At 42.3% G+C, this 24,391-nt stretch overlaps 1 protein-coding gene across 1 annotated transcript in view; it reads left to right on the top strand.

The window, feature by feature from the left end:
• Window positions 1-24,391, top strand: part of LOC124615984 (visual pigment-like receptor peropsin) — a 173,328-nt gene that overhangs the window by 39,047 nt on the left and 109,890 nt on the right. Inside the window, exons 3-4 of the mRNA XM_047144193.1 lie at window positions 8,525-8,652; window positions 23,788-23,884. Of these exons, the coding sequence (XP_047000149.1) occupies window positions 8,525-8,652; window positions 23,788-23,884 (225 nt within the window). The remainder of the gene's footprint in view (window positions 1-8,524; window positions 8,653-23,787; window positions 23,885-24,391) is intronic.

Genomic DNA, 24,391 nt, shown 5'->3' with positions numbered 1-24,391 from the left:
TCATCATCAAGATCTCAGATAGTGTATGAAAGCCATCACGTGCGCTTAGATGCGTCTTTCTTTAATATGACAGGGCTCATTCTTCATACCCACATCACAGTCCGAGTATGTCAAAATGCCCTTTGTAGCGTCGGGCTGAATAGGAGCTGATGTTCAGCAGTCTCCGGTCGCCCCTCCGAAGCGTCTGTTAGGTACGCTAATTCATTAGTGCAACGTTGGCATCGCTCTACATACTATCGAACCACGTGACTGAATAGGTAAGTAGTCGAAATTATTGTAATATTTCATTCCAGATGTCGGCAACGATTATGTGTTCTTGGGGCACAAATTCGTTGTCATGATACTTCGGCGAGAAATTGGCTTTTGACTTAATATGTCTGTCTGTGCGTGTGTGGGAGGGGGGGGGGGGGGATGCGCGGGAGAGCCATTCCAGGGGCAATGACGTCGCCATTCTACTATTTTTGCTTATTGTTAGTTACGAGGTGAACTACTAAAGTTTCATTGCTCATCACAATAGAGCCCAGAGAACTGTCTTTTCGTTGCGTCCCAGCGAGAGCTAAGCACTTGCCAAGATTTGGATCTCACGCAATCACATTGAACTCACGTTTCGTGCAGGACTGCGCCACGTTGAGCAGAAGCAGAAGTGTTTCTAACATGAAAAATGATTTGGGTGACCAGATGCCACTGTTAAAAGAGGACGACAAACAGCTTCAAAAAGGAAGCAAAGGAAAAAAAAGAGGACCTATCAAACGAGTCAACTGCAGATGAGGATACCACCCGTCAGCTTTGGACAAGTCACGTGACTGCCGGGAATTCCCGGCAAAACTAGTAGTTAATTGTTACTGATGGTCAGGTGGTGGTTGACTGAGTAATATAAAAAAAATTAAAAACATTGATTGTGGTGACAGTGTGGCGTCAATTGTTTTGCTATGTCAACAACACGGAATTGTTTACAAAGCGAAAAACGTAAGACCATTCACCTCCGTTCATTTGACGCACCGCTACCAACATCTAAAATTCAAGCAGCAGCTGACATGTAAACTGCACTTTAACCTTCCGAATACAAATAAATTGAATGACTATGAAACAATGAAATAAAAGCATGACAGTTAATCTGTCGAGTTATTTCTTACCTTTATTGGCCACTGAGACGTACGTTCCAGCTCCACACATCTTACATTCCGTTTCAAATTCATATCTCCCTTTCTTAAAGCCGGATATTTGCAGGAAAGGACATCAGAAAGTTTACACTTTTGTTTAGGCACAGCCAAATATTTTACGTAACTCAATCGGTTAAAAATTACACTCACAAATCACACGTGCACTACAGGAAGCCAAGCCACTACAAAGTAAGGATACGAAACAAAAATTTTAAATAATCGATATTTGCATTCGCTTATAGGTAGATCAACCATAACATCGACGATCCTGGTGCCACCTACTAACACCGCCTTCGTGCGAGTTTATCACGAAGGCTATGCCAATAGTTAAAGTATTTAAGAAAAGAGCAATAGAACGGGACGAATTGTAAATTTAACTGTATTACGCTCAACTTTGCGAAAGAGCCGGACACTGTAAAAATCCGCCCGGACCCCGGACAAAGAGCTAAAAAGGAGGACATGTCCGGATTAATCCGGACGTCTGGTCACCCTAAAAGTGATATTTCTATCGTGTTTTCTAAAACTGAATAATTTCATAATAATGACCGTAACACACAGAAATGTCGTAAAAAATGCGGCATGTAATTGACACTTGGTACAAAAGAGTAACGGCTGTCTTTGAACAAAGAAGTTCATTATGTAAGAGGTACTACTCTCAATAGTAGTATGACGTAGTAAATCGTACCCTTACGCAGCGCTGGTTCTCTGACACTTTCGGATCTGAAAGCGACTTTTTTTCGGAAGAGGCACTGTCTTGCTGTTGTATTCAACAATGCCCAAGCGCTACAAGTCACGCGCCAGAATGCAAGGAGAGACCTGTTGTACTGGTTTGCCGTGGAACGTTCGCGTGCAACTGTGTCCAACCAAAAATTATTTGAACGGTTTGATAATGTGATGGAATATGAGTCTGGAAGTTCTTCGTCCATTAGTAGGGCAATAGTGAATAATCATTCTCTTTATTCGCGGAGGATGCACGTAGCCCGCATCTCGTGGTCGTGCGGTAGCGTTCTCGCTTCCCACGCCCGGGTTCCCGGGTTCGATTCCCGGCGGGGTCAGGGATTTTCTCTGCCTCGTGATGGCTGGGTGTTGTGTGCTGTCCTTAGGTTAGTTAGGTTTAAGTAGTTCTAAGTTCTAGGGGACTTATGACCACAGCAGTTGAGTCCCATAGTGCTCAGAGCCATTTGAACCATTTGATGCACGTAATTGCACACGAAATTAATGCAGAAAACAGTATCGACATTGCTGGACAGCAGCAACCGTTGGCGGAATATATAAATTATTGTTTCAACAGTTATAAAGATTACCGTGAACAGTTATAGTATGATAGATGAATTTGGATGAGCAACACAACAGTGGCAAGCTTCAATGTCAAAGTGGACATGAATTTCATGGTTAAAATGAGCATAGTTGAGTCTGGGCATTGTTAGGAAAAGTGTTACATACGAACTTGAAAAACGACGTAAAATTTGTTTGTGCTGAAATCCTTTGAGAGCAACATTCTTCACTTAAATTTGAGGAACAATAATATTTGTCAAGTAAAGAGACACGTTTCATGTTTTAGGCAACTCAGTCACATTTACGTTAATTTATCAATGTTATTGGTTGTTAGCTCCGTGGCTGTGAATTGTGTTATTTTAAGATATATAGCAACCAGATATTTTTTTATTTTTATTTATGCCAATACGCATTTTGGGCTTTCATCCATCTTCATTCGACACAATACATATTTAATCTTCAGTTACTACACCAATAAAAACATCGACTTCAATTTACATGCTAAAGCTACCGTGTGAAAAAGAGCAATTTGTCTAACTACTACACTTCGCGAGATGCATATTTACGATATATTATTTGTTGTATGTACTTACTTTCTATTCTGTCTGTTGTTGCTACCATTTTTCGTATTTACATTAATCAGGGCACAAACATATTTTTTTGTGTATTGCACAAAAACAGCGCAGTAACTACCATGTTGCCGCTAACGTATTTATTTAGATTGGAAAATTATGTCTATGATGAGAGTTACATTTTGCTTAGGTGTTCGGAAACTAGTGTTAATTCAGTTTGGTGTGGACATTAAACATTTTTAATTTAAGCTGCTTTATGATTAAAGAAGCCTGTTCTCTCTGTTAACCAGTCCTTAACCAAGTCCGATCGTCACGAACTAAACCGTTGCAAGGAAGCACAAGACCTAGATGAATGGAGGTCACACGTATACTAATCAGAAATTTGGTCACAAACGAGAAGCAGCCACTTCTGCCCTAATGATGTCGGTGATTCGTCGTGGCATTGATGTGCGAGGAATTTAAACTGTTAGATATCCATCCTGACGCATAATAGCCCAACTGCCATAGACAACTAACAGAGCTTGATTGCTGCTGGGTTCAAAGTGTGTACAACGCGATCGGTGGCATAACTCGCAGCGCGCACTTGACACAGTGGAACAAAAAAATATCAGCTCGTGCATCACCTCGGAGCTGGAACGTCACATGCGTCGGGCGCCTACGATGCAAATACAGACAGAAGGGTTTCTGTAGAATAGTACAAAATTAAGTGCAGTTCGCGGGAGTTCGTATTGGCAGTACCACTGTCAACTGACCCTTGTGAGGCGATGGCAACTATCGGATTTGTCAATACATTTTGTATGCAAGTTTGCGTAATTGTAACACAGAGAATGCACAATCTATCTCAGCTTAGAAGCTTTCCGACACCGATTTGTACTACATTGGTGCACAAGTTTGTAGCGTTTTTCCCATAACTTTAATAAACACGACAGGTAAACATATCAGAGACTTAAGTCATCAATAATAATATTGTCCTTCACTATTTACAACAGTCTGCCAACACTGGGTAATTTTTCAATTCCGAAACTATGGAAATCAAGTAGTTTTGAGCCGAGGAATTCGTCGACCATTTTTGCAGCGCATTTTCATCCGGAAAGGAAGTTCCTCGACGGCTATTCGATAGAGAGCAGAAAGGTTGAAAATCTGAGGGCGCATGGTCAGGCGAATAAGGTGCGTGAGGAGTGACTCCCGAACCGAACTCCTGTATAAAGTTTTTTATCACCCCAGCAGAATGCCGGCAGGCGTTATCGTGGAGTAGCATTGTAAGCAGGCTGTTTAGGTTTTTAGGTTGATAACGCCACGTAGCGCTCGATATGAAAATCACTGACTGTGTTGTGTGAAGGCTGTGGTTGGTTTGCATTGTTGGAGTATATGCTATTGTAGTGTCGGGCAGCTGGCTGTTAACAGCGCGTAGGGTTGCGCAGCTGGAGGTGAGCCGCCAGCAGTGGTGGATGTGGGGAGAGAGATGGCAGAGTTTTGAGAGCGGATGATCTGGACGTGTGTCCATCAGAGACAGTAAATTTGTAAGACTGGATACCATGAACTGGTATATATATTATGACTTTTGAACACTATTGAGGTAAATACATTGCTTGTTCTCTATCAAAATCTTCTATTTGCTAACTATGCATATTAGTACAGGGCCATTACAAATGATTGAAGCGATTTCATAAATTCACTGTAGCTCCATTCATTGACATATGGTCACGACACACTACAGATACGTAGAAAAACTCATAAAGTTTTGTTCGGCTGAAGTCGCACTTCAGGTTTCCGCCGCCAGAGCGCTCGAGAGCGCAGTGAGACAAAATGGCGACAGGAGCCGAGAAAGCGTACGTCGTGCTTGAAATGCATTCACATCAGTCAGTCATAACAGTGCAACGACACTTCAGGACGAAGTTCAACAAAGAGCCACCAACTGCTAACTCCATTCGGCGATGGTATGCGCAGTTTAAAGCTTCTGGATGCCTCTGTAAGGGGAAATCAATGGATCGGCCTGCAGTGAGCGAAGAAACGGTTGAACGCGTGCGGGCAAGTTTCACGCGTAGCCCGCGGAAGTCGACGAATAAAGCAAGCAGGAAGCTAAACGTACCACAGCCGACGGTTTGGAAAATCTTACGGAAAAGGCTAAAGCAGAAGCCTTACCGTTTACAATTGCTACAAGCCCTGACACCCGATGACAAAGTCAAACGCTTTGAATTTTTGGCGCGGTGGCAACAGCTCATGGAAGAGGATGCGCTCAGTGGAAACTTGTTTTCAGTGACGAAGCAACATTTTTTCTTAATGGTGAAGTGAACAGACACAATGTGCGAATCTAGGCGGTGGAGAATCGCAATTCACCAAAAGTTAACGTGTTTTGTGCAATCTCATGGTTTAAAGTTTACGGTCCCTTTTTCTTCTGCGAAAGAAAACGTTACAGGACACGTGTATCTGGACATGCTGGAAAATTGGCTCATGCCACAACTGGAGACCGACAGCGCCGACTTCATCTTTCAACAGGATGGTGCTCCACCGCACTTCCATCATGATGTTCGGCATTTCTTAAACAGGAGATTGGAAAACCGATGGATCGGTCGTGGTGGAGATCATGATCAGCAATTCATGTCATGGCCTCCACGCTCTCCCGACAACCCCATGCGATTTCTTTCTGTGGGGTTATGTGAAAGATTCAGTGTTTAAACCTCCTCTACCAAGAAACGTGCCAGAACTGCGAGCTCGCATCAACGATGCTTTCGAACTCATCGATGGGGACATGCTGCGCCGAGTGTGGGAGTAACTTGATTATCGGCTTGATGTCTGCCGAATCACTAAAGGGGCACATATCGAACATTTGTGAATGCCTAAAAAAACTTTTTGAGTTTTTGTATGTGTGTGCAAAGCATTGTGAAAATATCTCAAATAATAAAGTTATTGTAGAGCTGTGAAATCGCTTCAATCATTTGTAATAACCCTGTAGTTAGTGCCTTCAGTAGTTTGAATCTTTTATTTAGCTGGCAGTGGTGGCGCTTGCTGTATTGCAGTAGTTCGAGTAACTAAGATTTTTGTGAGGTAAGTGATTTGTAAAAGGTATAGGTTAATGTTAGTCAGGGCCATTCTTTTGTAAGTCAGATTGCGTTGCGCTAAAAATATTGTGTGTCAGTTTAGTGTTGATCAGAATAGGTAAAGAGCGAAATGTCTGAGTACGTTCAGTTCTGCTCAGCTGTTTGAAAATCAAATAATGTAAGAGGTTTATCAGCACACTAATTCATTAATTTTTCTAAGGGGACGTTTCAGCATCACTTCACGCAGTCTTCCTGGTCGTTATTCTTGGACTCGTCCGCAACACATCCTAGTTGTTGACAATAAATGCCAGCAGTGATGGTTATACGTCCGAGAGGCAATTCGTGGCACACCACACCGTTGCTGTTACACCCATGTGTATGACATTATGTTTTGTGGATGAGTGCAGATCTTTTTACATGGAGTTGCTGCTTTGTTTGGACTCGACCATTGCTTTCATTTCCTTGTATTAACATAAAGACAAGGTGAAATGATAATTCAATCAAGAACCTAAGCTGTCGATAGGCGTTGATATACATCAATGGGGACAGTTGAAAATGTGTGCCCTGACCGGGACTCGAACCCGGGTTCTCCTGCTTAGATGGCAGACACTCTATCCATCTTAGCCACCGAAGACAGTGCGACTGCAGGGATTTATCCCTTGCACGCTCCCCGTGAGACCCACATTCCCAGCGTTAATGTCCACACACTACATTCGTAGTGCGCCTGCCCATTACACTCATTACTCGCGGCAGACAATCTTACTGAGTCCCGTACGAGTTCGGGTAATGCGTGTGCGTCCAGCACAGAAAAGAAGGTCAATGGCCGGTTAGCATTAACTATATGAAGATGTCGGAAAGAACAGATACCATCTTCATATAAAGACATAGTTTCTCATCACCAATAATAAGATAGCAATGGTCGATTTGCTCACGAGTCAATTGATGGCGGCTGATGGCCACTGATTTTTGTGATTTTTGCCTTAGATAATGTTCTATTCATTACACCTTCCGCATTTCATGCAAATATCACACGATGGTGGAGTGATCACAGTTCATCATCGCTTGTGATACCTTTCCTCACAAGTGACTATTAATCAAATTGCGTGCGTATGGACCACTGTGTCAGTTGTGTGACTAGATTCGTGATTTCCTCTCAGAGAGGTCACAGTTCTTAGTGACAGACGATAAATCATCGAGTAGAACAGAAGTGATATCTGGGGTTCCTCAAGGTAGTGTCACAGGTCCTCTGCTGTTCCTGATTTACATAAATGACGTAGGTGATAATCTGAGCAGCCCCCTTAGATTGTTTGCAGATGATGCTGTAATTTACCGTCTAGTAAAATCATCAGACGATCAATTCCAATTACAAAATGATCCAGACAGAATTTCTGTATGGTGCGGAAAGTGGCAATTGGCACTAAACAAAGAAAAGTGCGAGGTCGTCCACATGGGTACTAAAAGAAATCCGATAACTTTTGGGTATACGATAAATCGCACAAATCTAAGGGCTGTCAATTCGACTAAATACCTAGGATATACAATTACGAGCAACTTAAATTGGAAAGACCACATAGATAATATTGTGGGGAAGGCGAAACAAAGACTGCTATTTGTTTGCAGAACACCTAGAAGATGCGACAAACCCTCTAAAGAGACAGCCTACATTACTCTTGTCCGTCCTCTGCTGGAATATTGCTGCGCGGTGTCGAAGCCTTACCAGGTAGGATCAACGGAGGACATCGCAAAAGTGTAAAGAAGGGCAGCCCGTTTCGTGTTATCGCGCAATAGGGGTGAGAGTGTCACTGATATGATACACGAGTTGGGGTGGCAGTCACTGAAACAAAGTCGGCCTTCTTTGCGGAGAGATCTATTTACGAAATTTCAATCACCAACTTTCTCTTCCGAATGCGAAAATATTTTGTTGAAACTCACCTACGTAGGGAGAAATGATCATCATAAATAAAATAAGAGAAATCAGAGCTCGAACGGAAAGATTTAGGTGAGAAGTGGTATGAAAATGGTTCGATGAACCCTCTGCCAGGCACTTAAGTGTGAACTGCAGTGTAACCATGTACATTTAGATGTAGATGTTGCCTGGTCTCGAGTACAATGACGTGGATGATTGAGTACTCCAGAGAATAATGATACAGGTGAAGATGACTGGTTTACTAACGACGATTGTTAATTTTGTATACTTCAAAGTCTGGCAAAAATTATTGTAACATTGTACGATTAAATAAACTGATATGAAATAGAACTTATCATATACGTTTCAGTTGCAAATGAATGATAAAGTGCAGCATATTTTCATGACATAAGAGTGTAGTTGCAAAAATTACAATTTACCTTAGCGCTACTTGGATAAATGTCGAGTAACCTGTAACACTTTTGCACATTTTTGTATGAACCTAGAAATGTCCTCTTTTTTTCTGAAAGATGTCATCTGGTAACCGAGCGCTAACAGTGAGTTGTCCGGCAGGTGGCTGTTCGGGCCGGGCTGCTGTCAGCTGTTCGCCTTCCTACGGCAGTTCCTCCGGCTGTCGCAGTCGGCCGCGTTGGCGCTGCTGTCGGTTGAGAGACTCCTCACCACCAGAGGCAAACTCGCAGGTACGCTGTGTGCTACCTTACGCGTCCGCAAGGTGTGTGTGTGTGTGTGTGTGTGTGTGTGTGTGTGTAGGGGGGAGAGGGGGTCAAGAAGGGGTACTTACCCCTCCTGGAGTCGGTGGTCGACTTTTCAGTAATTCCAGAACTCTCACATATTAATAATGTAAGGAGCATCCACGTGATGACTTTTTTCTGTTCAACTTCGCGCGTGCTCAATAATTTCCAACCTCGCAAGTTTGCATGCGCGTTTGTGCATGCGTAACTTCCTGGAAATGGAGGCCATGCGTTAAGCGCATTGTTTCCCGCCTTTGACAGGAATCTTTGGTCTTTTTAGCAGACGACAGGCAGCTGGGGTCCATGTGTGTTTAATTGTATAGTGAGTTGAGGAAGAAGTTTATGTTCAGTAATGTTTGTTGACTGCAGAGGAAGCACGCTTAAATTTATAGATGATTATAGACAAAAATAAGCTGTGTAGAATGCACCATCCAAAGATATTTGAACAAAATTTGAGATGAGGTGCCCTGAGAGTCAAGTAATAGGCAAAAAGTGCCCGATCATATTACCGTAAAGAATAAGATACTGAAAGTTTCGCAGTAGGAAAGCAGAGAAGAGTAAGCCTGAAATTTGTGAAAAGTTTATATGAAAACTGTGAAAGAATATTCATGCTATGACATCGCATAGCACAGCCACTGCGGTGCCAATCATCTGAAGAAAAGGCATGATGGGCTACTTGTAGCTCCTCAACAAACTAATAGAAATAGAAATGAAGGACATTGATGATGCCAAAAATACAAACTGAAAGACACAACCTCTGTTCTAGTGTAGTTTGGCGACTATGAAATTCCCAAATTTCCTGAGTCCAAGGGTGTTAATCTACATACAATCTTTTACGGTTAAAGTTGTGTGAATAACTTTTCTTATAAAATACGATAACGCCCTAAACATAATTAAACTTCTCATAACTACTAAGAACATCCCTTAAACATTTCATAGCTTCAAAATAATCACTGAAATGCTTTGTTTTTAAATGCGAAATAAACAGCTCAAACTGGTATATCAGTCGTCGGTTACTAGCTAACGAAATGTTGTTTCCATCTTTATCACAGCAGTTTCCCAAACAGAAAATCTAAAATCTCGCTGTGACCTCCTGAAATTTGCAAACGAAACGTCGTCACTTCGTATTTCTCGTGCCTATATTATTTAGATACTTCTTTATCGGCAGTCGCTTTTGCGTTTTCTTTTTCTCTCAGATTTTCAGCACAATAAACGCAGCACAAGCTCCCAAGCAAAGAAAAGGATTCATAGCAGACTGCTTGCGCAATGAGGCAAGGTGCGGACACGAGAACGCCCATGCATACAAGACTTCTTTCGACAAATTTTTGTGCGTGCCATTTAATTCCCATGCGTCTGCAATTGCGCATGAGGAAAGAGGCATCATGTGGACATGCCTTAATGTAGTACAGGGCTATAACAATTGATTTAAGCGATTTCATAAATTCACTGTAGCTCCATTCATTGACATATGGTCACGACACACTACAGATACGTAGAAAAACTCATAACGTTTTGTTCGGCTTCAGGTTTCTGCCGCCAGAGCGCTCGAGAGCGCAGTGAGACAAAATGGCGACAGGAGCCGAGAAAGCGTATGTCGTGCTTGAAATGCACTAACATCAGTCAGTCATAACAGTGCAATGACACTTCAGGAGGAAGTTCAACAAAGATCCACCAACTGCTAACTCCATTCGGCGATGGTATGCGCAGTTTACAGCTTCTGGATGCCTCTGTAAGGGGAAATCAACGGGTCGGCCTGCAGTGAGCGAAGAACTGGTTGAACGCGTGCGGGCAAGTTTCACACGTAGCCCGCGGAAGTCGACGAATAAAGCAAGCAGGGAGCTAAACGTACCACAGCTGACGATTTGGAAAATCTTACGGAAAAGGCTACAGCAGAAGCCTTACCGTTTACAATTGCTACAAGCCCTGACACCCGATGACAAAGTCAAACGCTTTGAATTTTCGGCGCGGTTGCAACAGCTCATGGAAGAGGATGCGTTCAGTGCGAAACTTGTTTTCAGTGATGAAGCAACATTTTTTCTTAATGGTGAAGTGAACAGACACAATGTGCGAATCTGGTCGGTAGAGAATCCTCACGCATTCGTGCAGCAAATTCGCAATTCACCAAAAGTTAACGTGATTTGTGTAATCTCACAGTTTAAAGTTTACGGCCCCTTTTTCTTCTGCGAAAAAAACGTTACAGGACACGTGTATCTGGACATGCTGGAAAATTGGCTCATGCCACAACTGGAGACCGACAGCGCCGACTTCATCTTTCAACACGATGGTGCTCCACCGTACTTCCATCATGATGTTCGGCATTTCTTAAACAGGAGATTGGAAAACCGATGGATCGGTCATGGTGGAGATCATGATCAGCAATTCACGTCATGGCCTCCACGCTCCCCCGACTTAACCCCATGCGATTTCTTTCTGTGGGGTTATGCGAAAGATTCAGTGTTTAAACCTCCTCTACCAAGAAACGTGCCAGAACTGCGAGCTCGCATCAACGATGCTTTCGAACTCATTGATGGGGACATGCTGCGCCGAGTGTGGGAGCAACTTGATTATCGGCTTGATGTCTGCCGAATCACTAAAGGGGCACATATCGAACATTTGTGAATGCCTAAAAAAACTTTTTGAGTTTTTGTATGTGTGTGCAAAGCATTGTGAAAATATCTCAAATAATAAAGTTATTGTACAGCTGTGAAATCGCTTCAATCATTTGTAATAACCCTGTATAACATCCGAAAAGGAATGCACCTGTCCGCCACATCACGGCTCGTCAAGTCAATGTAAGTCATGTGATCTCAACTCTCATGGCTGTTCTCGACTATTTCTTTCACGGTAATTACGACCTCCGCACGATGGTATACAACGCGGTACCTTAAATACGTGGGTGCTTGAGCCCACATTATTACGAAAATGACTTTTACTGGACTGAAATAATTTGCAGCTCGCAGGGATGGCTTGTATTTTAGAGAAGGAAGACGGACGTACGAAAAAAAAGTGTCTGTCCCAAAAATGTCATTACGTGGTACAGAAGGGGAATTTCAGACACTACACAAGAAGCTTGAGAAAGAGGAATCTGCGTTTCATAAGTATTTTAGGAAGTCGAAGCACCATTTTTTAATTTGTTACGTCAAATTGCATCCATAATTACTAAAACGAATACGGTGTTATGTGCAGCCATCACATCCCGCGAGAAAACGGTTTCTTTAAGATTATGTTTAGTTGCCAGTCCAGTGCAAATTTTTGTGCAGTTGTCATATCTCCTTCAATACCTTTTCCTTTAAGATTTATAGGTTTTCTTTTCATCTTGTATTTGGCTTAATAGTGCAAGTGTCTTATTTGTACTGGGGTTAGCCAGTGAAGCCACATAAATACTGATCACTGATGCTTGCAAAACTGTTTCACACATCATCTAAACAGTTATTCAACCAGAGAACTATTAAACAGTAAGTAAGCCTGACGCAGTGAAATATTTAACCAAACAACTGTAATACATTACTTGACGTACATTTCACAAATAAGCATTTGCCACTGTTGCAGTGTCTGAAAATTTCAGTCCATTTCTTTACGAAAAATTATAAATGCCTGCAATATACAAATAAATTCCACTTACTAATCAATATTCTTCTACCCACAGTAGTTTTCCAAGTTTTAGCTGAAGCCATATTGCAACTCATTTCATTGTAAAATATTAAGTATGGTAAAGATATGTATAAAAATCCACTTTATAAATGTAGTAGATGGCAAGTAATTTAGTACGCTCAGGTCATACAATTTAGACTGCTGCCTCATTGCATCAATTAATTCTTCGCCGTTTATTATAAAATTATAAATTTTAGCAAAATAAATCAACCACTACGAAACGAAATTTGGAGGTATGCGCATGACTTTGCATCGGGAGGAAATAAGCTTGGGACTCACGTGATCAACAACGGACAGATGACGTCAGCCATCAAAACTTTGTTTCCGGGAAACCTTGGAGGTGCCGTGACGTGACGTGACGTGACGTGATGCGACGTGACGGGATAGTCAGTATGGGTGCTGCCATTCTAACTGCAGTGCTGAATGTTTTGGAGTGATGTGACGTGATATGATGCAACGTGACGTGACGGACAGTGTGAATTGGCCTTTGAAGTACCTGAGAGATAGCTATGTATTTGGGAGTTGAATACTGACATTGTGTTTAACTGAATTTACCGCTAACAATCTGAAAACTCTCGGATTTCTAAATTCTGATTATAGAGTCAGAGCTAGAATAGGCATAGCAACCCTACTCTTGCACATGGACTTATATATACAAATTACTTTTTAGAAATGTGATTTGGGTTAATCTGAAATGCATCTGAATGTCTGTAACGTAGACTGCAGAAAAGAACAGTTCACAAGAATACTCAGAATGTCTAACTGTCACGCAATTTAAATGTGCCCTGATAGAAATAAAGCCATCCGTTGAATTTACATGGATTTCATTAAATGAAAAGTGTTCCTCACATTCAGTTAAAAATTTTCCTTTAGGACTTACAACAAATGCTTACCTCGAAACAAATAACTTGAGTCTGCTCTAGCTGCGCTGCAAGAAAGATGAACTGAAATAAATCACTGCAGAGCAGGTTCTTGCTTCTTTTAAGTTCATTCTTAGTCAGTTTCTGATTCTTTTTTCAGAATTATTAGATACTGCTCACGCAAAATTGCAAGACTTGACGATGCAAATTCTACTAACATTTTCTTTGAACAACTTTTATGAAATATTTATAAATGACAAGAGGACAACTTTGAAATTCTTTTAATGGCACTAAAGTGAACTCCAACTAATATGAACAATTAGTATTCTCTCTCTCCACATTGTCATACTCGATAATATCCGCTTCTACGAAATATTTCTATCACAAAAATTTCTTTCTTGACTTCCTAATACAATCTTATTTAACTAATCTAATTGGCGGAGGGCTAATTAAAATAGTGAACACATGACTCGTAGTTCTCCCTGATTACCAACACATAGATATTCTTGGACACAATGAAATCTTTGCACAGCAATAATTGCTGAACTTGCGCTTGCAGACGACAAACTCAAAATAAGCTACCTTTTTAGACAATCATGTTAAAAATCATTCTTCATCCTCAAGTTATGCATAATGAAACATCTCTAACAGAACTCTCTGTGCGGCACCTCCGCCGTCCAAGCTGGTCACTGCATTATGATGCAACACCCTCTCTCCACGACTCCCATCTACGACTCGATTACATTGCTACCTACTAGCTTGACCGCGTTTTTCTCAATAATGCAACCTATGGAAACCAGGGACTATGTATCGTCCGTGTGTTCATAGTGCAAAGGTGTTTAAAGTGGCAATATTCCGAATGAACAGATAATTTTGGTTATATTTGCATTCAAAGATGCACAAGGTGTTAATACATCAAGGTAATCGTGATTTACTATCATTCCATTTAGTGTACTATCCTTTCATACCGTACTTCAAAAGTATACGGACTGTTAATGAAGAAGAACCAGAAATAAACGTCAATACCAGTGACCCTGCAGATCTGATAACCGTAGAAGAACGAAAAATATGATCCAAGCAACGGGAAACAAAAAGTCGCCGAGCACTGACAATACAAACACATAGCTGATCAACTAAAGTACAGAGTTTTATATTTTATCGATGTTTCCAGGCAGAGCAGACATGTGCTAAACGAATGGAATGATGCTTTGGTATTCCCTATTTATAAGAAAGGCGATAAACCACGATGTGCAAATCACCGAAGAAGAGATCTGCTAAATTTCTGTTACAAGATCATGTTCCGATTGTCTTTTCACTATGGTACAAGTAACTGAGAAAAGAAGAGATTTTAGATTACTAACTTATTAAGTTTTTAATGGTTATGAAAAGACATTAGACAAGGTAAAGCGGAAATGTTGTGGGCGTGATTAAAGGAAATGGGAATTCCAGCAAATCTGACTGTGACACTTCCTTCATTATGCGTAAAAAAAATTATAACGATCCATATTGTGAGGAATAGGATAGAAACTGCCGATATTAATGAAAGAGTTAGTCAAGGTTTCTCTCTGTCACTCACCATTTTCAATGTTTATATCATTAATAAATGGTTGATTACATTAAATGAGACAGAAGTGATAATATTAATTTCATGGCGATGCTGTTTGTTGGTAATCGGCTTATAATAGGAGAATCAGAAAGAAAGGTTCAAATGCACGTATATAAACTGAGTCATATTGCCGTTAAATACGGAGTGAGAATATCGACGGATAAAATCAAAGTGATGGCATGTCAAGGACTGGAACCCATAACAGCCAAAACTGCTACAGGTTGACAATTAATTGAACCAGTAAGAATGATTAAACATTTGGGGTGAAATTTTAAATTTTCCAAGCAAGATGATACAGAACTGAAATTGAGAAGAAACAGACATTTCTGTGTAATATATGACGTACATTAAAACATGGTCTACGGAAACAAATATTAATTACACTTCACGGTGTAACAGTGTTGCCTTTGCTGCTGCATGGTAGCGGATTTTGGACCCTACGTGTGATCAGTTACGACTAATCGATTCGTCATACATGAAGTTCCTCCACTTTTCAGCGAGATATTCAGTATCGGATATAAACAAAAAAATAAATGTCCGTTTATTTAAAATAATATGTCACCGAAAGTTCTTCGCCGATTGCTTTGAAATTTTGACAGAACGTAGCACTGTAATAAGAAGGTGTTTTTACATACCTATTGGACCGCCATACAGTATATATATATATATATATATATATATATATATATATATATATATATATATATTTGCTTCGAAATTTTGACACAACTTTTCATTCGAAAACGCATGTATTTGTATGCACCTGTTTTTAACTATATGTTATATATAAATAAATATGAAATATATAAATGGCAAAAGGTATTACCAAAAATCTCTATAAGTTTTTCACCTATTTACTTCAAATTTTTACACAATACTTTAATGAACATCCGTCAGCCGGACAGACATAAGTTCTATATTTCTAACAAATGTAATATGTGTAAATATGTATGTAATATCTCAAAAAGTACTCGACAGATCTGTTTCACATTTTTAAAAGTTACTGTATTAAACATATGGACAGATATAGGCTATATTTACAGCTTAGCGGCTTGTGATTAGAATACTACTACAAAATCTGATTTTGCAGTGACAATAAAAAACACCGAAAGTCAGAAAGAGGAGGGAAACGGAGATAGCCAGAGGGGTGGGAGAAAATGGGCGCATAAAGCAGAAAGTTGGGAATGGACAAAGAGAGAGAGAGAAGGAGGGCGGGAGGAGAGGGAGTGAGGGGAGAGGAGAAGATGGACATAGAAAGAGGGAAGAGGTGATAGACAGAGAGAGAGCGAAGAAGAAGGAGGAGGTGGACAAAGAGAGAGGGGAGAAGGAGATTAGGATGTACAACCAATTTCCACACATATTAGAAACCTTTGGTGTCTCTTTTCTTTCTTTTCCATTTCACAAGACTGAACAAATATAATCGAAAAATAGCGACTGAACTGAAAATATCTTATCCAATGTTGTTCTAGTAATAGGATAACTAAAGCTGCAATAAATCATGAACAAATAGGAAAGAGAATAGTTGGACATCCCTTAAAGAAATGGCGTGAACGATCTTCGGGAGCAACAGACCGAAAGGCCCACTCCTGAAAGACGATGACGATGATTCTCACGTATTTCTATAAATGATTGTCTCTGATTAAACTCAATAAACTCAACCGCATGGAAGGAGTGACGCAGTGGCCTGGATTATCAGACTGTTCATGGGAAATTATACCGTTTTCTTGTCGTGGCAACGGCTTCGACTTCGTTTTTCAATCTTGGCGGATGTGAATCCGTACGGATAGTGTGTCCTGTTCAAAAAGGTTCAAATGGCTCTAAGCACTATGGGACTTAACATCTGATCATCAGTCCCCTGGACTTAGAACTACTTAAACCTAACTAACCTAAGGACAGCACACACATCCATGCCCGAGGCAGGATTCGAACCTGTGACCGAAGCAGCAGCACGGTTCCAGACTGAAGCACCTAGAACCGCTCGGCCACAACGGCCGGCAGTGTGTCCAGTATTTTCTGTGTACAGACCTTAATGAGCCACAGAAACGGACAGTGCCAACACCTATCACAGTACAAATATGGCTGCACTCTACCTTCCCAGTACACGTAAACAGTTCCGACAAGAACAGCCCGTTCACTTTTGCACATGTTAATCTTAACAGCAAGTCTGCATTTGACCTATCAAGGCTTCCTGAGACTTCACTAAGTTTTACACGTTAGAGCGACTATAGCACAGTATGAGGAACCCGGTCATGTTATACGGTAGGGGACGTCACCTATACTATATCTGCCGACCCAAATACAGAAAAAACACCATTTTTGCACACGACGAGAGAAATAGAAACCGTGAAATTTCAAAGTGAAAAGGTCATTAAACTGTATGTTTCTTAAGCTACAGACGGGCAAGCCTGAGCGACATTTAGCCGTAGACGTATGAGATGTATACTCCAGTTGCCATGTCTAAAATAAAATTTACAAACTAGAAAGACGAAGACCATTGTGGTTGAGTCCTATGCTATTAGGAGTTGATGCTACCTACAAGTTTGGTGGTTTTTTAGAAGCTTTCCTACATCCATATTCACAGTAATAATGTAAAAAGTTTTACTTCGCATTTACTAATGAAATATGCTTACCTTTAAGATGTGGCAGTAATCTACCTTCAAACCATTATTGACTCGATAACTATCAAACGTTTAAGATACAATAAGCTTTATGTACACATTGTTAGGTTGGTTTCTTGGGATATGATACGTTAAAACCTCAACTAATTATCTGAATCAAATATGCAACTTTAGGAATCGTGTCCCATCTTACATAACTTTCTGCGGACGTCCTTGTAGTACTTTAAAAATAATAAACCATAATCATCTGTCTGAGTTTTGTGTAGGTCTTATCAGATTTAGTTGTGGGATCTCAATAAGTTTTCAGACTCACAGAATAAGCTGTATCAAAGCTGGCAGTTATAAAATCTGCCCCCACATGGCAAAATTTCTGTGGACGTCCATGTTTGCTACATGCTCTTACCACTGAAACGTGTTGAATCTTCTATATTGGAGGTATGATAGATTCATTATTACTCTATTTTATTATACAGGGTGTTTCAGGAAAAGTAGTAAATATTTTAAGAGGTTCAGTACAGATTATTTTGAACGAAATGGGCGTGAAATAATACACAGTATTCAGCTGACAGAGCGTAATCCCTCAACAAGCGCACGCAGAATTTCTACCCGCATCGGTGTTTCACATACAAGAATATGGCGGACGTGCACGGCCTCTATTCTTATTGCTTAAAGCTGATTCAACACCTTCGAGACGGAGACGAAGATATTTGCAAATCGCCCAGGAATCCAATTAATATTGTTTACTGATGAAGCAGCTTCTTTTCCTCACACTTTCAATAACATTCATAACTCAAATCGGTTAGTCGACGCAAACTCAGATGCCTCTGTCGATACATTTTCTAGACCACTTATCTATAAATGTGTGATGTGGTACGATAGACATTCAGTTGATCGGACGTGTTGTGTTACTACATCGTCTTGCAGGCCCACGTTATCTAGACATTCTAGAAAGTGAGGTCCTAGCATTACTAGAGGAGTTTCCTTTAGCTGAGGGGAACGTATGTTCTTCCATCATGACAGGGCTGTGACATCGTAGGCTTTCCCGGAGTAATAAGTCTTGAAAGTCTCTTCAGGTTTGCTGCCAGATCCTAAAATCAACTCGATTCGATATTTCAGCGATCCAACTGGTCGCCATCTTCAGGAGAATGCTGTTTTTGCCGATGAGTCCTGTTGAGAACTGACGCCATGCTGCCTTTTTTTCCTTTATTGTGATTTCACTCCCCTGCCCCGTATGGACAGGGGAGGGCTGTCAGCGGCACGATCTTCCGCTTTTCAGCCGAGTGACATGACAACTAATGCGAGAATAAAATGTTACATATAAGGTGATAAAAAAGGGGGACATAAAACAGAGTAATGGGAGATAATGGAGGTAAAAATACACTGACATGGAGATGTTCATGGGGGGACAATTTAAAAAATCGACATAAAGTTAAAAAACACAGTTTGCTATTCTTAAAACACAAAGAAGACACTAAAGGCACACTTGGAGCACACACGATGAAGAATAAAACTGCCAGGTTGGTCCTGCTGAGGGAGAGGCCGGAGAGGACGGAAAAGGAGGGGAGAGCAAGGTACAGAAGGGGTTGGGGGCGTCAGCAGGTGCACCAAGAGGCATGAGACTGGTGGGGCAGGAGATGAAGAGGGAAGACAAGGCAGGAGGGAGTGCAGAGACACTGAAGGGGAACACAAGAGAGGGAGGGGGAGTAGGAGGGGAAAGCCACTCAGGAGAAGGGAGGGGGAGGAGAGGGAGCCCTGAGGCAGGAGGAAGATGGGGTTAGAGTTGGTAGGAAGGGTAGATGTCAGGGCGAAGTTCATCATCCGGGAGGGGTAACGCCAGGCTGCCAAACGACGGCCTATATGTAGACCACCGTACACGGGACATGCGCCGCCCATCACAGTTGCTGCCCTCAGAGACTGGGCAGGTGGCGCCGCCCTTAGCAGAACACTGCCAGCGACGATATATCGCACTCAGGGACGACATTCTGTAATAGGCGGCGCATGCGCCGTGTGCGGTACGGTGGCCTATATAGGACGTCGATTGGCAGCCTGGCGTCAGTTCTAAGAGGGGCTCATCAGCAGAAGCAGCATTCTCCTGAAGATGGTGACCAGTTGGATCTCCGAAACATCGAATCGAGTTGATTTTAGGACCCGGCAGCAAACCCGAAGAAACTTTCATGATGGGGCTCTTGCACAATCCCGTCGTCAGGTGACACATCATCGAAACTTAACATTCCCTAGAAGAAGGAAGGGCACAGGTGGTCACGTTTGTTGGTCCATTTAGAATTTTGCCTATGGGGATCCTTGAAAGGCAAAGTCGACAGAGAAAAAGTAAACACAAGAGATTAATAAGACGTCCGGGTTGCTAATAGTGCTGTCCTCCTCCAAGATGGCCTCAGCAGAGATACATTTGGTGTTGTCCACAAAATTCGGGACTACACTGAAGTCTAAGGTGTAATTTATGAAAATCAGCTTCGAGCTTCATCATTTGCCTCTGTTAAACACCATCTGTCTGTATTCGTTTGGGTCACGTTCTAATAGCTATATCCCTGTAATCAATGCCGGCCGGGGTGGCCGAGTGGTTCTAGGCGCTACAGTCTGGAACCGCGCTACGGGTACGGTCGCAGGTTCGAATCCTGCCTTAGACATGGATGTGTGTGATGTCCTTAGGTTAGTTAGGTTTAAGTAGTTCTAAGTTCTAGGGGACTGATGACCTCAGCAGTTAAGTCCCAGAGTGCTCAGAGCCATTTGAACCTGTAATCAATAGAAACTGGAGACGTCGTACGGAAATTATTTTCCGATATCACCAATAAAAAAAAACATTTGTGCTCGATGAAATGGCTTGTTTTCCATTGAGGACGTTTCGCAGCACTCCCGAGCGAAGACAATACGTAGTGAACGTCCCTTGAATCCGCCGTAGCACACGATGAGATCATCAAGCCAGCCCTGAACTTTTCAGTGGTGATTCTGCCTAAGTCTTCACAAACGTCCTCGCTAGTCATCAGGGCTCAAGTCGAAGCGGGACTCATCACTGAAGACAGTTCTACTCCATTCAGAGAGATTACAGGCCGAAGACGCGTCTGGAGATGCCCCGGACAGCGGTGGAATGCCATCCGGAGTATCGGCCGCCACACTCCCCGACAGCCAGGAGTGATGGTCTGGGGTGCCATTGCTTTTCATACCATGACGCCTTTGGTTGTCATCTGCAGCACCCTTACGGCACAGCAGTACGTAGACGAAAGTCCACACCCCGTTTTGTCGCTCTTCATGACAAGCTTTCCTGGGCTTACATTTCTGCAAGATAATGCACATCCGCCCACGGTGAGAGTTTCTATTGCTTGTGTTCGTGCTTGCCATAAACTACCCTAGCCAGCAAGGTCACCACATCTCTCCCTAGCTGAGAACGTTTGGAGAATTATGGGCAGGACCTTGCAACCATCTCGAGATTTTGACTATCTTACTCGCGAATTGGATAGAATTTGGCACGATATCCAACAGCTATGTCAATGAACGCGGAACAATGCGTTTCGACTTGCTCAATTTCTGAAGCTCTTTCTCTTGAATACGTCATCCAGTTTTCCTGAAATCGTAATAATTTGTGTGGGTGTACATGTACATCACATCTACTGGTTTCCCCGTTCGTAGTGTTTCCATTTTTTCTTAGACTGTCTATATAGACAGAAATGCGTTCCAACCTCCTCCCACTCCCTCACAAACGTTCACGAAAACACAGAGACGAGGCAAAATGGAAGATAGAAAAACTAGGGGATACCATTCCGTCGACGACGATGAATTAATGACGGGATACAACGTCGTATGTATCACGTAGACGAGATATAAAAGGGCAATGTGTTGGCGGAGCTGTCACTTGCTCTCCTGTGCATTATGTGAAAAGGTTTCCAGCCTGATTGTAGCCGCACGACGGGATTTAACAGACTTTGAGCGCGAAATGGTAATTGGAGGTAGGTGCATAGGACATGCCATTTCGGAAACCGTTAGGGAATTCAATATTCCGAGATCAACAGTGTAAAGAGTGTGTTCAGAATACCAAAAATTTCAGGCATTAATTCTCACCGCGGACAACACAAGGGCCGGCGGCCTTCACTTAATGACCGAGAGCAGCGACGTTAGTGTAGAGTTGTCAGTGCTAACAGACAAGCAACACTATATCAAAAACCGCCGAAATTTTGCGTTAATGGGCTATGGCAGCAGACGACCGACGCGAGTGCCTTCGCTATCGACACGGCATCGGCTGCACCGCCTCTCATGGACTCGTGGCCATATCGGTTGCACTGTATACGACTGGAAAACCGTGGCCTGGTCAGATGGGTCCCTATTTCAGTTGATAAGAGCTGACGGCAGGATTCGAGTGTGGCGCAGATCCCACGAGACCATGGACCTAAGTTGTCAACAAGGCACCGTACAAGCTGGTGGTGGCTCCATAATGGTGTGGGCTGTGGTTTTTGGAATGGACTGGGTCCTCTGGTCCAATGAATCAATCATTGATTTGAAATGGCTATGTGCGGCTACTTGGAGACCATTTGCAGCCATACATGGACTTCATGTCCACGTGATGGAATTTTTATGGATGATTATGTGCCATATCTTCTTCTTGGTTGGCTCTACAGTCCTTGAAGAACCTTGACCTCCTGTATCACCTGCCTCCATTCTTCTCTGTCCGTAGCCTTCCTTCTCTAATTTCTTATTCCTATCGCCTTTAGATCTTCTTCTATATCGTCCAACCACCTTTTCCTGGGTCTGCGTCTTCTCCTTCTCCCGTCAGGTTTTTCCATAAAAACTTTCTTGACACTCCGAGTTTCTGGGATTCTCTGTACATGTCCTGCCCATCTTATTCTTCCATGCTTAATTTTAACAACAATATCCATCTGTCCAAAAAGTGTTTGTATTCCTACATTTGTTCTTACTCTCCACCCATCTTTCTCTCTCACTCCTCCAAAAATCCTTCTCAGTATCATTCTTTCCCATCTCAATAACCAGTTCTCCTCCTTTAATGTCAGTACCGAACCGTCTGGTCCATATATTACTATAGGTCTTAATACGGTCGTGTAAATTTTGATTTTTGTATTCCTACAAACACTCCTGGAGTTAAATACGTTCTGCAAGGCAAAATAGCAACGATTTCCACTCGGTATCCTTTCTTGAATTTCTACTGCTACTTTATTGTCCCCTGTTATTACAAAACCTAAATATTTAAATGTTTTCGCTCTTTCATATTCTTTCCCATTCATTACTATTGAAGTCTTTTGTCCGTTTATATTGGGCTCCCTCATCACCATATACTTTGTTTTGTTTATGTTTGCTTCTAAACTTACTATTCTTGCTGCTTCCTCTAACGTATCCTAGTTCCCCTTTAGTGCCCTTACATTCCTTTCCTTTAATGCTACGTCATGAGCATATGCTACCACTTGAACTTGCCAATTAAGTATTGTTCCCTCCTGGGTTTATCGGCCTTTGCCGCATCACCGTTTCTAAAACTAAATTAAATAACATTGTAGAGATCACATCTCCCTGTCGTAGCCTCCAGACTTGAAGGGATGATAGGAGGCATATTGGGAGACTATCAGGCTACATTCAGGAGGAACAGATCCACGATGGATCAGATATTTTTATTAAGACAATTGCTAGACAAGTTTTATGAGTATGGCAAGCAACTACATCAGTTGTACATTGATTAAGCAAGGGTACGACAGCCTACATAGGAAGAAAATTATACAGATCACGAAAGAATTTAGAATCCCACTAAAGCTGGTCAATTTAACGGAAATGACAATGAAAGCAACAGTGTGTAAAGTAAGAATAGAGCAAGAACTCTCTGGTGAATTCAACATGTGCTATATCACCGTGCCACGAGTGTTCGCTAATGGTTGGAGAACCTTGTGGACAGTTCTAATGAATGATTCGCCCTGCCAGACATGAACCCCATCGATCATTTACGGAACATTACCGAGAGGTCAGTTCGGGCATGAAATCCTGCGCCGGCAACACTTTCGCAGTTATGAACAGCTGCAGAGGCAGCAAGGCCCGCTGTTTCCACAGGGGACTTTTACGACTTGTTGAGTCAGTCACACATCGAGTTGCTGCACTATGACGGGAACAAGGAGGGCCGACAGGATATTGGGAGGTATCCCGTGACTTTTGTCACCTCAATGTGAGTCACTTCTTCTTCTTATGCGCAATAAGTAAAATTTTGCTGGTTACTGTGCTTCCTGGTGTTGCAACTTCAATGGTCAGCGGTGTAACGCAGCGTTATTCGCCGCGTAGTTTACAGAACTTGGCAGTGTGCCCTTGCAGCGCAGTGTTTAACTCCTGTGTGTGCTTCTGGTGTGTGCAGACGGGCGGCCGCGGCTGCGCTACTACTGGGCGGCGGTGTTGCTGTGTTGGGCGGCGTCGGCGGCGTGGGCCACGCCCCCGCTCTTCGGTTGGGGAAGGTAAGTTAGGTGACTGCACACAACAGGCGTTCCTCTAGAAATAACACCGCCTCCTCTCCGCCAAGTTATTTGCGCGCCTCACCGCTATTTAGATGAGTCACCTGTTGTCCTGTGGTCTTCTCAGGATAGACGCGCTGCGTTGTGCCAAAGAGAATTTCTGTTTTCTGCACAGTGCAACGGGAAATAGCTGCTGGCGACAGTGTTGCGAGTAGTGGAAGGGGAGGGGGTGGACGCCGTCTTTATCTCTACTGTCATTTCTCGATTTGTTCTTGTTATTATTATTATTATTATTATGATTGGTGCTTTATTAGGACGGCTGCAACAGTGACCGAAATGATGGTCAGTATAACAACAAAGTAATGACGCAGTCACACACATGATTATTTTTACTGAAGCTGTATATCTGTTAGTTCGCAGCAAAGATAACTGTCCTCTATTGTGACCGAGCGGTTCTAGGCGCTACAGTCTGGAACCGCGCGACCGCTACGGTCGCAGGTTCAAATCCTG

This window comes from Schistocerca americana, chromosome 5 (genome assembly GCF_021461395.2).
Source record: "Schistocerca americana isolate TAMUIC-IGC-003095 chromosome 5, iqSchAmer2.1, whole genome shotgun sequence".
Lineage (NCBI taxonomy): Eukaryota > Metazoa > Arthropoda > Insecta > Orthoptera > Acrididae > Schistocerca > Schistocerca americana.
Note: the sequence above shows the minus strand (reverse complement) of the source record. Positions and strands in the feature narration are given on the sequence as shown.